Source organism: Schistocerca nitens, chromosome 1, assembly GCF_023898315.1.
Source record: "Schistocerca nitens isolate TAMUIC-IGC-003100 chromosome 1, iqSchNite1.1, whole genome shotgun sequence".
NCBI lineage: Eukaryota > Metazoa > Arthropoda > Insecta > Orthoptera > Acrididae > Schistocerca > Schistocerca nitens.
Genome location: NC_064614.1, coordinates 141,084,447 through 141,103,234, shown reverse-complemented (window position 1 = coordinate 141,103,234; position 18,788 = coordinate 141,084,447). Strand labels below are relative to the sequence as shown.

Genomic DNA, 18,788 nt, shown 5'->3' with positions numbered 1-18,788 from the left:
CAGTGACAGTATTGACTGTTTTTTGCCACTGGTGTACTTTACATACGACCAGAATCTTTTTGGGTTTTCTACCATATTTTGAGACAATGTTTCATTGTGGAAACTATTAAAAGCATTTTGCATTGACATCCGCACTGAATTTTGAGCTTCCGTGAAACTTAGCCAGTCTTGGGAATTTTGCATTCTTCTGAATTTGGCATGCTCTTTTTGTTGCTTCTGCAACAGTGTTCTGACGTGTTTCGTGTACCATGGTGGATCAGTCCCATCTTTTATTAACTTATGCGTTATGAATCTATCTACTGCTGTCGATACTGTATCTTTGAATTCAAGCCATATCTGGTTTACATTTACATAATTAGCTTGGAAGGAATGGGGACTCTCTCTTAGGAAGGCATTAAGCGAATTTTTGTCTGCTGTTTTAAATAGATATATTTTGCATTTATTTTTAGTGGTTTTGGTTGATATGGTTTTGAGCCTTGCTACAATGACCTCGTGTTCACTAACCCCTGTCTCCGTCATGACGCTCTCTATTAGATCAGGTTTATTTGTATCTAAGACGTCAAGTGTGTTTTCGCAACCAGTTACAATTCATGTGGGCTCATGTACTAATTGTTCAAAGTAAGAGAAAGCATTTAGTATAATTTTTAGTACATTATTAAGCCTCTGAAGAAGAACACTTTGTAGAACTCCAGAAAAAGGTGGCGACCACATTTGACTTATAAAATCAGGTATAATTCTAATACCCGATGTTAAACTGAAAGAAATTTCCAGGGGTAGTTGTGGACTCCGACTATTGGTTATAAACTGTAGATCTTTTACTTAAAAAAAACTTCAAAAAGGTAGGAAGTTAAGGAGATGGTACCAGGATAAGTTGAAAGAACCAGAGGTTTTTGAGAGTTACAGATGGACCATTAAGCAACAATTGACTGAAATAGGTGAAATGAATACAGTAGAAGACAAATTGGTAGCTTTGAGACATGAAATAGTGAAGGCAGCAGAGGATTAAATAGATAAAAAGATAAGGCCTAGCAGAAATTCTTAGATATCACAGGAGACCCTGAATTTAATTGATGAAACGAGAAAATATAAAAATACTGCAAATGAAGCAGGCGTAAGGGAATATACATATCTAAAAAATGATAGTGACAGAAAGTACAAGATGACAAACAGGAATTGTTAGAGGACAAATGCAGGGGTATAGAAGCATACATAACTAGGTCTTCATAACTGACCTCAGCAGCTAGAGACTGCTGTTATGTGTGTGTGAGTTGCAGTTGTACGAATGTGTGTGTCTATTTCTGATGAAGGCCTTGTTGGCTGAAAGCCTACTTTGTGACAGTCTTTTTGTTGCATCTATTTGCAACTCAACATCATTGCTACAAAGTGAGTAGCAACTATTCTTTTCATAATGTTGTCATATTCCATCCTGGATTTTCCATTGTTTGATTTTAACCAGGGGAAAGATAGATATCATCTACAGGAAAATTAAAGAGGCCTTTGGAGACAACAGAAGTAACTGTATGAATATCAAGAGCTGAGATGGAAAACTGGTACTAAACAGAGAAGGAAAAGCTGAAAGGTGGAAGGAATGTATGACGTGAGTTCAGTAAGTAACGCAACACTTTTTTTTTCTGGTCAAATTTGGTTTAAAAAATGTGGAATTTGTTGCAGGACATCATGGGATATTTCTTCTCCAGCCCCTACAGTTTCATGAAGTTCTGGTGGTGGTGCTACACACAGCCTTCAAAATGGTGTCTGTAACAGAGGTGTATTACAAGCAGAGAGCTGTCACTGAGTTTCCTTTGATGGAAAGCCAGAGCCTCACAGATATTCACAGATATTCATAGGTGCTTATAGAATGTCTTCAGAAACCTGGCGGTGACAAAACCATGGTGAGTCATTGGGTGAGGCACCTATCATCATCGCAACAAGGTTACGCAAACTTGTCTGGTCTCCCTACCCCCCAGACCTCGCACCTTCTGACTTCCATCTGTTTGGCCCAATGAAGGATGCACTCCATGGGAAGCAGTACATGGGTGATGGGGAAGCTACTGATTCAGCAAGACATTGGCTCCAACATCAACCAGTAGAGTGGTACCAAGTGGGAATACAAGCCCTCCCAGTAAGGTGACGTAAGTCTATTACATTGAACAGAGATTACGGTGAAAAATAGGGCTTTGTGGCCCTAAGAGTGGGGGATAATAGAGTGTACTGGAATCCTGAACAAAACCAACCTGCTGTCGGAGAAAAAATGTGTTGCAGCACTTATTGAACGCCCCTTGTATATAGAGACTATATGACAGAAATGAACTTGGAAGGGAAGAGGAAGTAGATGAAGATGAGGTGGGAAATATTATACTGCAAGAAACATTTGATAGAGCACTGAAAGACCCTATGGAATAGACAAAATTCCCTCAGACATCTGGCAGATGTCAATACGGTAATCAAATACTTGCCATACCTGTCCCAGTATGGCATTTTTGACTGTGGCAGATGCTTCCCGTATCCTCTCCCGGAGCTGTGCTACATCATGTGGTAGAGGCATACACACACCAGATCTTTAATGTGCCCCACAGAAAAAAGTCACACGGAGTGAGATATGGTGATTAGGTAGGCCATTTCATGAAACAGCTGTCTCCTTCTGTAACAGGACCAATCCATCGATGTGGCAGCTCCGTGTTCAGGTACCCATGAACTTCACAATGAAAATGGAATGGAGCCCCATTCTGCTGAAAGGTGAATGGAGAGTCCGATTGCATTTGAGGTATCAGCCATTGCTGCAACATGTCCAAGTAGGAATATCCAGTGACAGTGCTCTTGGTGCTCCACATTCACTTCACTCACACTGGGACATTCTCTTCTCTTTGCTGGGCACAAGCAACCCATTGCAACGAATTCGTTGTGCCAGTGGTAAATGGCCTTCCTTGTTGGTGGCTTCTTACTGTACTTGGTTCTAAAGATCCGTTGAACAGCTGTAACACACTTGTTTTTGTCGAACTCCAACACACAGAAAGCTCACTCTGCACCTGAACTCGCCATGTTTGTGACTAGCGGTGACTATCGGCAAATTACCAAACTACTCTGTGGCGGTATAAGTGAAAAATGTGAAAAAAATTTTCATGGTTTCTCTTCAAAGTGACACATGTATGATATCTGTACAATGTTTGGTTCTTGTGCAATAAATAATTGAAAGTTTCCCCAGACTTTATGTACACCCTGCATAAAATGAATAAAGTGAACACAAGTGTGTCAGGAACATTTACAAATGGGTGTCAGGTCTGGAAATGAGAAAAATATCTGGAGTTAATGACAGGAACATCATTCATTCATTCATTCATGGCACATGAACAAGTGGAAGTAGTTGCATTTTGTTGTTAATGATCATTTAATTAAGCCGGCCTCAGGGAAGATCAGTTTGGATTCCGTAGAAATGTTGGAACACGTGAGGCAATACTGACCCTACGACTTATCTTAGAAGAAAGATTAAGGAAAGGCAAACCTATGTTTCTAGCATTTGTAGACTTAGAGAACGCTTTTGACAATGTTGATTGGAATACTCTCTTTCAAATTCTGAAGGTGGCAGGGAGCGAAAGGCTATTTACAATTTGTACAGAAACCAGATGGCAGTTATAAGAGTCGAGGGACATGAAAGGGAAGCAGTGGTTGGGAAGGGAGTGAGACAGGGCTGTAGCCTCTCCCCGATGTTATTCAATCGGTATATTGAGCAAGCAGTAAACGAAACAAAAGAAAAGTTCGGAGTAGGTATTAAAATCCATGGAGAAGAAATAAAAACTTTGAGGTTCACCAATGACATTGTAATTCTATCAGAGACAGCAAAGGACTTGGAAGAGCAGCTGAACAGAATGGACAGTGTCTTGAAAGGAGAGTATAAGATGAACATCAACAAAAGCAAAACGAGGATAATGGAATGTAGTTGAATTAAGTCAGGTGATGCTGAGGGAATTAGATTAGCAAATGAGACACATAAAGTAGTAAAGGAGTTTTGCTATTTGGGGAGCAAAATAACTGACGATGGTCGAAGTAGAGAGGATATAAAATGTAGACTGGCAATGACAAGGAAAGCGTTTCTGAAGAAGAAAAATTTGTTAACATCGAGTATAGATTTAAATGTCAGGAAGTCTTTTCTGAAAGTATTTGTATGGAGTGTAGCCATGTATGGAAGTGAAACGTGGACGATAAATAGTTTGGACAAGAAGAGAATAGAAGTTTTCGAAATGTGGTGCTACAGAAGAATGCAAATGTGGTGCTACAGAAGAATGCTGAAGATTAGATGGGTAGATCACATAACTAATGAGGAGGTATTGAATAGAATTGGGGAGAAGAGGAGCTTGTAGTACAACTTGAGTAGAAGAAGGGATTGGTTGGTAGGACATGTTCTGAGACATCGAGGGATCACCAATGTAGTATTGGAGGGCAGAATGGAGGGTAAAAATTGTAGAGGGAGAGCAAGAGATGAATACACTAAGCAGATTCAGAAGGATGTAGGCTGCAGTAGGTACTGGGAGATGATGAAGCTTGCACAGGATAGAGTAGCATGGAGAGCTGCATCAAACCAGTCTCAGGACTCAGAATAACATACAATTGAGAATCAACTTGATGTTGGGTCTTTATAAATTTTTCTCCTTTCCAACCTTCCTAAACCTATCCTTCTTTCATCCTTGGTTAAGGAACTAGCAGATTTGAAAGCTACAAGTACCTCTTCTTAAGTTTTTACAAAAACAATGAAAGGGAAAAATTGGTACAAATAGTCCCACTGTTTCCAACAATATTTATTTACTTTTGCATGAATTTGAACTAATTCAAAACCTTCCTGAGGTGGCAAGAACAAAAAAAGTAGTTAGGTGATAAATCAGATGCATGACATTACTTGGACTTTTCTCTGTCAGTCAACTTCCCAATGTGTTGTGTGTAGCCAACATTGTCACAATTAAGAATGTTGCAATGTTTTTAATTTATTTTCCTGATTGCATCAGTGAATTGTGGCAAGCAAAATGTGGTAGCCTTTTCAGCATTACTATTCTTTGATCCTCTAAAGCAATGGTTGCAACATGCCCAGTGTAACCAAAGGAACAAGTGATCATTTCCTTGGAAATGCTTCACAAACTGACCAGTTTTGTTGGTTTTGATTCATGATGATGATGATGATTATTAGTGTTTTAGGGCGCACAACAGCGAGGTTATCAGCGCCCGGGTTTCGATTCATCTTGGACGTCCAGACAGTTGACTGCTGATTAGTTTATGGCTCATATGAATATATCCAAATATCCAAGTTTTACTTCCTCCTATGATGTTGTATACAGAATTTCCATTTCCTCGATCAAATTTTCTGAACATTTACTTACACTAATTAACAGGAGCCTGTTTCCGAGCTTGAGTCAAGTTGTGCAAAATCCATCAGGAACAGACCTTTTCCACAGGTAACTGTCCACACAGAACTGAATGTACTCTCTTTTTCAATGAGCCACCTGCCATTCAGCCTGCATCATGTTTTGCACAGCACCAATGTTTTTCAGACCAACAACTGATTTGGGTCGACTTGATGAAATTCAGTATAGGTGGAAGAACAACCATGGCAAAAGGTCTGGATGTGGTTGCTTACTAAAAGATGACAATTCAGGGTGTTGTTCTTGAGTTAGTCCTTTACAAAAATCTTAAAAAAATCATCCAAAGGAAACCTTCACATGAAATTTCCATTTTTTCACAGAACTGTTTCTTCAAATGTTTTTTCGTAAACAGACTACATGGCCAGTTTCTGATCTGCCACTGTTTTAATGATAATAAATGACAAATTTAAAGCAATGTCTCACATCTCAATAACCCCATCCACTAATTGTCTGTAAAAACTGAAGGTACAGCACATTCTCCTATAATTTGTTTATCGGTGATACTTATGCTTTCTGAAGGTCAATACAATGTATCATAGAATTACTGTTTTTTACATGTGCAAATTTATGTGGACTCTAAAATACAGAAGATTAAGAGATAAACAGATGGAAGCACTTCTTTTTAGATGCATCAGACAAACTGAGAAGTGCTTGGGGTAATACATGCAGAGAAAACCAACTTATAAAGTAAAGAACATTGTTCATTCACTGATGTTGCCTACTTTGGCAGTATTACCAAGGTCAACCGATAATGCATGCCAATCGGTGTGAGGCAGTAAGTGTGGGTCAGCACCCACACGAGCAGCAGGCACATGGAGGACGTCTGACAGCCACCCCTGTAAAGCATTAGAACAAAGCTATCATTAGACATCAGTTTCTTAGAAAGAAGTTGGGTAGGTACTTACAAATTAGTGTTTAAATTAGATTGTTCTTTTTATTCTGAGCCCAGGAAGATCAGTCAACAATTAATCTAAGTATTGTCAAAAACAAAACAGAAAACCACCTTTATGGCAAGTGATGAGTAAGTCATATCTTAAATATTCCAAGATATATAAGGACAGACAAAGATTTTCAATGAAATACTTTGAATATGAAACATATCTAATGGAAAATGTTCACTAAGAACTACTGCTAATGTAACTCTAATTGTTGTCTTTATAGTCTTCAAAGATTCTGGTCATTGCAACCTACAAAAGCTGCACATTTATAATGAAACACATCATATACTAATTGAAACCCTAGATTTTAACCATTCCTTTTTTGTATAGGCCATTCAAAACCTTCCCAGCTGCATTATGAGATGAGGAGCTAGGATTAGAGTCATGTACAGCACAGGTTTCAGCCTGTCCAGCCCTTGTTTCTCTCACTGGCATATACAGGCCATGGGTTAACCCTGCTGTTGAGGCATAGCAATGCACATTACCCATATTGAATCTGACAGGAGCTTTCTTGCCACATGCAGAGTCTTGACCCCAGAAAATGCTTTCACACACTAGGAATAACATGTTCACACATAACCCAGCTAGCTTTTCAAGCTGTGGACTTGCACAGGACAGCAACTGAATATTACGTGGATTGGTATGAATTATTAAAGATAGTGCTAATAACACAATTATTGTGAAACTTTGTATAAACTTTTGTAATGATGATTGTCAACAACAGTATAAATTTCAGATTGTCCCTATACTAATTTTTTATGTATAAAAAATTACCTAAAATACACAATTTATGGCTTTCCTTGAGAAATAACTACCTGGGGTGTTATGTTACTATGTTTTGTGTTGAAGTCAGTGAAGAATTTAAATTAAATGCCTTACCTTTAAATATTGGAATGAACAACATTTTGGTCAAAACATCAAAATATTTTGTAATAACTTCAATTTCAGACCGCTATTGTTATTTGTAATGGCCAATATTCTTTTTATTTGTTTTGTTGTCTGAGTGGATGAGTGAATGAATGTGGCATGCATGTGAAGTATGAATCATTGAAATAGTGAATGACTAAGTGTGAATGAGCATGGGAAATAGATACGCAGCCTTGATGTAAGTCACACACATGGGGGAAAATTATGACTGTAAAGCAGCCAGGCTGCTAGGCATGGCTGGGTGGGCTGAAACCTGCACCATGCAGACTCTAGATGGGAGCATACCAATCAGTTCACTCTCTGTATCTGCTGAGGCTTCACACAACAATGATTTCATGGACAAGTGATGAGTTCTCATTGATGAATCTTGTTCTACAGGACCCAGTGTAATTTCTTCAAATTCTACTGTGGGAATAATTCTTTGCTGATAACCTTGTGACTTGAACAACTCTGTTTCTCATTAAGTTTCTATCTACAGTGATAATTTTCTTATAGTTAGGATGGCACTTTTTGTGAAACTTGTCTTTGTACCTACATTCCCATAGATTTTGGGGCTTGACATCTACATCTACATTTATATCTATACTCTGCAAACCACTGTGGTGCACATGACAGAGGGTATGTCCCATTGTTCCAGTTATTAGAGTTTCTTCCTGTTCCATTCATGTATGGTGTGCAAGAAGAATGATTGTTTGAGTGTCTCTCTGCATCCTGCAATATTCTAATCTTATCCTCATGATCCTGATGTCAGCAATAAGTAGGGGGTTGTAGTATATTCCTAGGGTCACCATTTAAAGCCAGTTCTTCAAACTTTGTTAGTAGACTTTCTCAGAATAGTTTATGTCTATCTTCAAGAGTCTGCCTGTTCAGTTCTTTCAGTGTCTCAGTGACACTCTCACACAGGTCAAACAAACTTGTGACCACTCATGCTGCCCTGCGCTGTATACATACACAACCCCTCTTAGTCCTGTTTGGTACAGGTCCCACACACTTGAGCAATATTCTAGAATCAGTTGCATGAGTGATTTGTTAGCAATCTTCTCTGTAGACTGATTGCACTTCCCCAGTACTCTACCAATAGTCCAAAGTCTGCCACCCACTTTACCCATGAATGAGCCTATGTGATCAATCCATTTACGATCCCTACAAAGTGTTACACCCAGGTATTTGTATGAGTTGGTCGATTCCAACAGTGACTCATTGACATTATAGTTATATGATACTATTTTTTGTTTTGTTTTGTGAAGTGCACAATTTTACATTGTGGAACATTTAAAGCAAGTTGCCAATCTTTGCACCACTCTGAAAGCTTATCAAGTTTTGACTGAATATTTATGCAGCCTCTGCCAGACAGTACTTCATTATAGATAACTGTATCATCTGCAAAATGTCTGAGGTTACTGTTAATATCATCAACAAGGTCATTAGTACACAACATAAACAGCAAGGGCTTCAACTCATTTCCCTGGGGCACATCCAAAGTTACTTCTACATCTGAGAATGATTCTCCACTTGAGATAACACGCTGCATCCTCTCCACAAAAAAAAAAAAAAAAAAAAAAAAAAAAAAAAAAAAAAAAAAAAAACTTCAATCCATTCACAAATTTCACTTGATACATCATGATGCATCCTACTTAAATGCATGTCTGCAGGTTCTTGTAATTAATAATGGTCCATTTTTGATAATCAGCTATAAACCAAAAACTTTGATACATTTATCACAAAGGATTATGCATTTTTATTTAAGATAGATAACCAACTCTAGTGTAACTGAAAGTTGTTTGTTATGAAACTTACTGGTGTCAGAAATAGAGGTCACTGAGTAAACAGAAAATGAAAATTCATGTGTGAAATCCTTGGACATCCTGATAATAGTCTGATAATTAACCAAACAGCTTCATTTGACTTACTTTGCACAGCTATAATATAACAAGTAAAAATAGTTTCCATATAAATTTTACATCAATATCTAGAGAGCAATGCAAAGTTTATATGGCATTTATTTTTGTTTTTAGTATTATAGTTGTAGACTGCACTGTTTATCCCATGTTTGGTCTTGTTATTAATGATGAATACTATTAGAGAGTAAATGCAAACAACAAATACCGTTATGGAATTAGTGAAATGGCACATAAGTGTAAGAATTCATAGCTCCATGAAGATGCTTCTGTGAGATGTTTGCTTATCAATTTTACCAAATATTCTTATTTCTATAGAAGAAATAGTCTTTTATTCTTAACTGCCTGGTCCCCAAAAGATTAATCAATAGAATGGAGCTGAGTGAAATTATGGAAAAGTATGTTATCTGCAGGTTGAGAGAGATTTGTAAGTACAAAGCAAGCTAAATGGAGCATTTTTGTTAATTTAGTCTTGTGCTGATGCCACCTCAGTACATTACCTGCTCAGATGCCCAAGAATTTGCGTATTATAATAAAAGTTAGATAGGAAACTGTGAATCTCTAGCTATTCAGAAACAAGCTAAGAGACTACTTTATTAGCAACTCCTATAATTTCTCAAATAATTTGGGTTTGAAGTTGTTAATTCTGATAAATATTAATTTTATTTGAAGATGGTTTTAACTTTTCCAGTATGTAGACAGTTTCATGTAGTAAGTGTGAAAGCGGCACTGAGATGCTCAGCCAATCCCAGTGGCAGATGCTGCAAGAGGTGTGCTCTATGGCACAGTGTGGTTTATTGTTAAACTTCTGAAACTTTATGATCCAGAAGAGTCAGGCAGTACATTGCTTCCTCATACTTATATCTTGCACAAATACCATGAAGATAAAATTAGAGAGATTTGAGTTTGCACAAAGGCTTACTAGCAATCTTTCGTCTTGCAAATCTTTTGTGTCTGGAACGGATAAAGGGGGAAGTGATACTGGCACACAGAGTACCCTCCGCCACACACTGTACGGTGGCTTATGGAGCATAGATATAGACTGCTCACAGTTTCTTCTGACATCACTAAAGTGCCTTTCTTAGAAGTAGCTGGCTTTCTCCTAAGATACTGTAATATATGTCAACTAATGTACGAGGATTTGCTGAAAAGTAAGCCTCCCAATTTTTTATGTGAAAACTCTTAAAGCTTTTTAAATAAAACAAAATTTCTTAACATTCTACATCTTCATTCTTCATGTCACCATAACAGTTTCTCAGCATACTCCCCTAGTGACAAACACATTGCTCCCAACAGGAGACCAATTAGCTGATACCGTCACAGTAGAATGTTTGACTTCATTGATGGAGCCATACCACCACCTCTGCTTCTATTGCTTCATCATTATCAAAGTGAAATCCTCAAAGGTGTTCTTTAAGTTTTGGAAACAGATGAAAATCAGATGGTGCCAAGTTGGGACTGTATGGAGGATGATCAATGGCAGTGAACCCAAGGCACTGGATTGTTGCACTTGTGGCAGTGTCCATGAGTGGTCTGGCACTGTCATGCTGAAAAAGAGAGTGCTCCATGTGTGGATGAATTCTTTGAGTTCAAAACTCGATTACATCACACTGTTTCTCATGCTTTGCCATAGTTACGTTACACACTGTCATGTTACATGTTACAATTTGGAGCCCGCTAGTGGTAGACTTCTGCTACCCTTCTTGTAGACAGGTGTGACCTGTGCCTTCTTCCAAGAGCTGGGCATGGTTTTTTGCTCAAGGGATCTATAATAGATTGTGGTTCGAAAAGGGGCTAACTCAGCTGTGAATTCAGAATGGAATCTGACCGGGATTCATTGGGGCCGTGGAGCTTTATTCAATTTTAATGATTTCAGCTGTGCTAATACTTTTATTGCGCATCTTTTTAGTGGTATGAGGATTAAATTGGGACAATTCACCTGGACTTTTCTTTGTAAAGGAACATTTGAAAATGAGTAAGCATTTCACATTTTGCTTTGCTACCCTAAATTTCAGTTTCTGTCTCATTTGCGAGGGACTGGATACTAAATATGGCACCACTAACAGCCTTTACATATGTCCAGAATTCCTTTGGGTTCTTGACAATATTCTGCTGCAGTAGTCATTGAATGCGCCACACATTGCGCTCTTGACAGCCAGGTGTGTTTCATTCAGCATCTCTCATTCAGCGTCTCTCTATCTATAGCTCTACAATTTGTTTTACACCTATTATGCAGTAATCTTTGTTTCTTTACAACTTTCTTTACAATGACTGTATACTGTGGAGATTCCCTCCCAGTACCAGCTGTTCTACTAGGTATATATCTATTCAGTGCATGGTCAACTATTCTTTTAAACTTGAGCCAGAATAAGGAAGGAAATGATAACTATACAAAGGTGGGAGAAACAGAAACATTACAAGGAGCTAATAGAGGAAGCCAAAGAGCACTGTATCCATCACTAGAAAACACAAATGTGCCAAAAGTAAAGAAATATAAGTAATTAGATAGATAAAAATCTACTCGCCAAGCACACACATATAATGGGTATCAGAGTTTGCAAGCTTTTGGAGCCAGTGCTCCTCTTTCTGGCAGAAGAGCTGATGGGGAAGGAGGAGCAGCGAAGGAAAATGACTGATGAGGTGTAGGGAAATGAGTAGAATTTGGAAAAGTCACCCAGAACCCCAGGTCAGGGGAGACGTACCAGATGGGATGGGAAGGAAAGACTGGTTGTTTGGGACTTCACTGGATGAGATTTGGAAACCTGAGAACTTAAACATGAAAGATAGGATAATATGCAAGACAGAGATTACTGCTAAAACATGACACACAATTTAATAAGAGGAAAAAGCAAAATAGAGGCGGTAGGGAGATAGTGAATAATAGACAGCTCTGAAAATGAAAGATGTGTGAAACTATAAGGGAGTGGAGAAAGGAATAGTAACAACGAAGGAATGCTTCGATCAAAGAAATCAACACAAATTAAGGCCAGGTGGGTGGCGAGAACCAAGGATATGTTGTAGCACCAGTTCCCTCCTGCAAAGATCTGAGAAACTGCTGTCTGAGCAAAGAAGCTAAATGGCATGTGAGGTGAAACAGGCACTGAGGTCACAAATGTCATGTTGTTTAGCCATCTGCCTCCACCCATTCTACCTAACTGATAACTTTATGATAGTCATGCCGATGTAAAATGCCAAATGGTGTTTGCATAACACTCTGTATTATCTTGGTGTTGAATGTGTAAATCAGCTACTTCAACAAGGCTATGACTACTGAAAATTATGCCCTGAAATGTGATCCACTCTGTCTGAGATTTCACCCACCAGACCTAGAACAGCTTTTCATCACCCTTCCAATCTCCAAAACATCCTTGTCAGAGCCTATGCTCCTTCTGCACAGTTCTTCCTACCCTATTCAGCTTAAAGCTGGAGCTCTAGTTCTTTCCCAAAACAGCTATGACAACTTACAACTGCAGTATTGATTGTTGCTGTGGCTACCCTCTTCCTGTGTCTGTCCTGCAGCCTTTGAAACTGAAGCCCTTTCTTCACTTTCCCAAGATCATCTAACCTAAAAAAAAAAAAAAAAGCCCAGTCCATTCCAATCAGCTCCCACCATCTGTGTAGCCACCTCCCACATGTAGTGGATACCTGACCTGTTAAGAAAAACTTGAAATTCCACCACCCGATGGCACAAGTTGAGGAATCTGCATGGTTGCAGAACCATCTGAGCCTTTGATTCAGACCCTCTGTTTGGCTCTGTACCAAAGGTTCGCAACTAGCCCTGTTGTCGATAGTACATATGGTGAGCTCTGCCTTCATATTGCAAATAAGACTAACTGTCTTTACAATGTCACCTAGCTGCCTCAAACCACAGAGAATCTCTCCTGATCCATAGTGACACGCATCTTTAATACTGGCATGAGCCACCACCTGCAGTTGGCTGTACTCTATGCATCCAAAAGGACTTGTTCCATATCTGGAATGACTACTCCCAGTGTGCACACAGAGTGCTCACTGGATTTCTTCCCCTCCTTGGCAACCATATCTCTAAGGGGCGCCATTATGTGCCTCACGTTGGAGCTCCCAATTACCAGTAAATCCACCCTATGTTAATGGCCAGATCCTGTGGGCTGAGAGACTTCCACTGGAACAGGACGAGCAACTGCCAGGTAATATCTTCACCTACTGCCGATGTTTCCACAGGTCCACATGAAATGAGAGATGGCTGTGCTTGCCACCTGAAACTCTTGGTGTATGGGGCTACATCGGCCAGGAACCAAAAGATGGCATGTGCAGAAAAATAACATATACGGTATACACCTATCACCATCATATGACCAAAGGTCACTAATATCAAACTTTATTGATAGTGAAATATTAATTAACAATGAATGATCAAGTAACACTAACTCTGTTTCTCAGTTATTTGACCATGGAGAGTGCAGGATTCTGATAAGCAGAAACCTCCATTTGTATTTATGTCACTTGCTAGTTTAATCACAACAGCTTCCTTAACTGTACTATCCCAGTAACTGAAAGTGCACACCAGAATCTCTGTGTTGTTATATCCCATTGGATGACAGGTACCAATGCAGTGATCTTCAGTCACAGAGTTGCTGGTAGGTGTCGTAACTTTATGTGATGCTTATGCTTTAAGCACCAACCTTCCACAGTCTTTATGGGCTGACCAATGTGCGACATGCCAGAAATGCGCAATGTATGGTAAACACCTTCCTTATGCAATCCAAGATCATTCTTTAAAGACCCTGAAAGGACTGTGTCTTAGATAGTGTTCAAAAACCACAGGTCACATCATTTTCACTCAGTATACTATCAGTCCTCTTGGAAATACTACCTGCACAAGGAGAAAAAGTTGTAAACTTAGATGCCACCACATTATTCTCATCACTCACCTGATTCATGGTTGGTGGATGGTGCAACATGCATATGATCTGTCTCTCACTATATATTTTCCGATGAAAGGTAACTTGAAGGTGGGCTAACTCAACCTGTGATGAAGCAAGCTGGGATTTTTTACTTCCTCTCATGTTTTGCCATCTGCCTCCTTAAATTCATTTTGGCCCTCAGTCTTAAAGAATATCACACCAGGTCTAATTCTGTGTATGTAATTAATTTCCTAAATTGTTTTGACTATTCCTAGTTAATATCTTTTGTTATGGGATGAAATCAGTAATTGTTTCATGACTCAAATTCTATTGTTGACTTATAAACAAATATAAATTCTGTATTAATTATAAACATGTGGAAGAAAAACTGCTAGGATTCTTAAAGTATTTATTTGGCTCTATCCAAAAACATATTAGCAAAGACAGCCTTTAATTAATTCCAAAGTAATTACCAAGTTTGTCAAAAGAATTGTTTGTATTACTATATCTGTTAATTTCATTATTTAAACAAATAATTTGACCTAACCTTTGAGATAGAAGGAACTGTTGAAAAGAGGAATTTTTCAATGCATTCAGTTAATTGAATGAGTTATGTTTCAATTGTAATTTCTGTAAATTAAAGATCAAACAATGTATAATTTCAGTACCTATTATTGTGAGGATCTATAATGGCCCAATTTTTTGTCCTGAGTCAGTCAGTCCATGGCCGATTTTCAGAGGGACATTATGTACTGTTTCAAGTGGAATTAGTATAACACAAATAGGCCATGTGTTAAAACAAGGACAGTGTCTGTTCAATTTATTTGAGAGATAGTGTCACACATACGGACATACCTTATTCTTCTGCAAGAACTGTGAATTGTTAGATGTTCAACAGCAAACTATTGTAGCAATATGCTGAAGGTTTGTCCACAACCTATTAATGAGGCTTAACATTTACCAATAGTGAACTGGCCATATAACTGTGTAATATGGGGGGGGGGGGGGGTGAACAGTGAAAGTAAAGAACTGTGAAATGCAACTCTGCAACTGCTGGCTACATCATTTACAGTAGTCAGTGTTGAACTCCCCCCCCCCCCCCCCCCCCATTTTTCAGCCAGTATAACGGTGCAGTACGTTGACACCAAGGATTATCAACGAAGAAATAAAGCAGGTGAACATCACACTGGCAAACTTTTGACATGACAGAGGCCCCATGAACCAAGGTATGAAATATCCATTCATGCTGAACAAGATGCTGCCAACTAATAGCCTGAAGATACAAATTACTTTTAGTTGATTTCCTAAAAGTGGCATGTCACAACACACTGTCGTCCTTCCTCCTTAGCAGCCCATCAAGCAAGGGAAGCTACCCATCCTTTCTCACCTCTGTGGTGAAACAAATGCTCAGACGGAGTGAATTGATATATCCTAAAAAGCTGTGCAAATTCTCACTGCAAAGAGACAAAATAACAAAAGTACCATCTATGTATGTAAACACAATATTATAAAGGTGATGAATAACCTGATGACACTGGGTGCAAACTCAGTTTAGCCTGTGATCATGCAATGGAGACAACAGGAGAACTCCATAGAAAGAAGGACTGAGAATGTAGACATCAGAAACAGGCCCCAGATAGAAAACATAGAAAACACTGAAGAAACTTGATGGTTGGAATAACACATTCAAAAATTGTGGACTAAAAATAAGTAAAACAAAGGCAGTAGAAATGACCATCAACAGTCAAGGAACAACCTTAAATGTATTTATAGGAGTCAAAGCAGACTCTGTGTCCTGTTTCAAGTATCTAGAAAATATGATCTCGAAAGACAACACCATTAAGCAGGAAGTACTCAGCAGGGCACAGAAAGCATCCAGCTTTTACAGTCAAATCAGACATCTTCTCTGGAACAATAAAAAGCCACGAAAAGCAAAAGTGACCCCATGTCACACATATTTTGTACCAAGCCTGCCTCAGCAGAATTCAGGCAACAGAAATGAGATTCATTACAACTATGATCCAAACAAGGGAGGAGGACAAAATCAGGAATAAGGTGAATAGAAAAGTAGCTGGCGTTGAGGTTCCTGTTACCTGTGTCATAAAAAAAAACTGGCTTCAGTGATATGGGCACATAACGAGAATGAAGAGCGAAAGACCTGCCAAAAAGTATTTCAGCCTGAACCTCATAGGAAGAAGATCTTAGGGAAGACCAAAAAAATGCTGGATAGAGACTGTAAGATCAGATGTGGAGGAGGGAGAACACAAATGGGAAGTTGTCCTGGAACAGAAGATGTATGAAGATAGGAGGACTAATTATAAGACCTGACTTGCAAAATCAGCTGACTTTATTTGTGGATGATTTGTTGATAGCTAAATCAACCTGGCAAAAACTTATAAGGTTACTAGCTTGTGTGCTGGAAGCTTTTAAGGAGGCCAGAGTAACCGTGAACTTGTAAAAATTGCATTTCTCATTTTACCGCATTTAGAACAGATATGTACAAGCGTCAAGGACTACAAGTGAACTCAAGAGTGTCTTGGTCTCACTTAATTTTTCTGCTGGATCAGTTGAATGCTGAAGCATTGTTGAACGTGCTGCGCAAAAATGTATCATGGCAGTGGACCAATGAGTGTCAAGAAGTGTTCAATGATACAAAGAGAGCATTAAAGAATTTGAGTTTATTATTCATCTGGAGTTTGATGATGGATGTATCCTCGGCTGGACTGAGTGCATGTCTGTTTCAAACGAGGATAATTGGTGGCATACTGACATTTTACCCTGTAGCATTCACCAGGAGGACCTTGTATCCATGTGAGTGATCTTTTATCAGTACAGAGCAAGAAGCACTGGCTGTGGTTTGGGCTTTCCACAAATTTAACTATCATCTGTATGGATCACAAGCAATTGTATTCGTGATCACCAAGCTTTAACATTTTTCCAAACTTGTAAGTTGTTACATTCAGGACTTGTAAGACGGATATTCACTTTACAGGAGTATAGCTTTAAGACTGTATATACTAGTGGACAGGAGAACATAGTTGCAGATGCTTTACCTTGATTGCCAGAAAGGCTCTATCAGGAAACAGCTGTAGAAGAACAAACAGAGTATTTTACTATTTTGATAATGCAAGATCAATTGAATGGAAGATATTACTTCGAATTGTTCCCTAGTATGGCTGGAATGCAAGAACAATATGATCGATTGTCAAATTTCAGCAGTTACTTCAGTGGCAACAGGTCATAGTATCAGACAATTGTCCTCAGTTTATTTCAGCAGACTTTCAAGGTAATGGTATTCAGTATGTTACTACTGCTCTCTTCCATCCACAATCTAATGGGAAGGTTGCACTTTTTGTAAGAACCTTTAAGAGTCATGGACAAACTGCATTCTTGCCACTCCCAGGAACAAGCCCTTATCACTGATAAAAGTTTCTCTGGCTTCCAGCCGCGTCAAATGGTTTAAAATCCACGAGCTTTCAGCCGAGTACTCCTTGGCCATCGTCAAGTGGTGACTGTCTTCTGGTTGCTGTTGCCATCCTTACATAGCTGCACTGCCTTCCGTGATGTCACTGGCACCCGCTCTGACACCATATATGGTAATGTTTGCATTGTGTGGCCGCTGTGCCCGCTTAAACCTTTTGATGGCTGGATCCCACACTGTGCTTAGCTGCAGGCCGCCGTCTTTATTGAGCGTGTTGTCACAAATTTTTATTTTGATCACTTCTTGTATTGTGCTATCCCAAAAACTGTTAGTCTGTATGATAACACAGGCCAATGAAAAAAATTTTTTTTTTACTTTCATAGCTGATGTTTATAGATTTTTATGAGGTGAATCCAAATCTAGCCTTCATTTTTTTTTGTATCACTCAGTTTTTTGAGCAATATGCCTTTTTCTATACAGTATAAAAATCCTTTGCTGTACGGTAAATGGGAAAATTAATGAAATGCTTTGTTACAATGTAAGCATGATTTGTATTTACAGTAAGCTACTTAAAACAATGATATGTGTTAATAGGGGTTTCACTTGTCAGCTGGAATTTTGTATTTTTGAACATAGCTGCTAAGGTTCAGTGACCATGTCAGATTATATTGTAACAAATAAGCTTATTTGTTACAATATAGTTTGTATTTTCTTTCTGTTTCTTCTTTGGAGCTTCTTGTGTAGCATTTTCTATGATGAGTCGCTTTCTGAACTTCTCGGTGAAGTGACCAACAGTAGTCCCCCATCATGTTGGCATTCCAGTGGCCTTGGCAGTGTTTTTCCATCAATTTAATGTCCTGGTGGGAACACTCTCCTTGTCTGGATGGCGGACAGAAGATTAGGGTAACTTATTACCTTCTTGTTTTTCGAATTTTGACCTGTAATATCAACACTGCAAAAGTAGCAATCATTGGAATGGAAATGAGCATTTGGCATCATTGGCCGGGAGGCCCCTTACTGAAATGATGATGAAGACAACACAACACCCAGTCCCTGAGCGGAGAAAATCCCCGACCCAGCCGGGAATCGAACCTGGGCCCCTTAGGACAGCAGTCCCTTTTTGGACAATTTTATCAGATCTTCAACACACACATAACATACCTTATGCGGTGCCCAGGATTTATATTAATGACCAAGTTTAGAACTTTTTCACAAAGTCTATAATGTTTCTTTGGTGTTTTTTTTGCCAGCAAATGTGTTTCAGCAGCGCTACCAACGTCATCTACATTCATTACACCTCCTTTTTCAATTATTTT

General features: G+C 38.8%; 1 protein-coding gene across 1 annotated transcript in view; it reads right to left on the bottom strand.

Moving 5' to 3' along the window:
- Window positions 1-18,788, bottom strand: part of LOC126243384 (xaa-Pro aminopeptidase 1-like) — a 376,629-nt gene that overhangs the window by 37,229 nt on the left and 320,612 nt on the right. Inside the window, exon 4 of the mRNA XM_049948160.1 lies at window positions 6,142-6,241. Coding sequence (XP_049804117.1) covers window positions 6,142-6,241 — 100 coding nt within the window. The remainder of the gene's footprint in view (window positions 1-6,141; window positions 6,242-18,788) is intronic.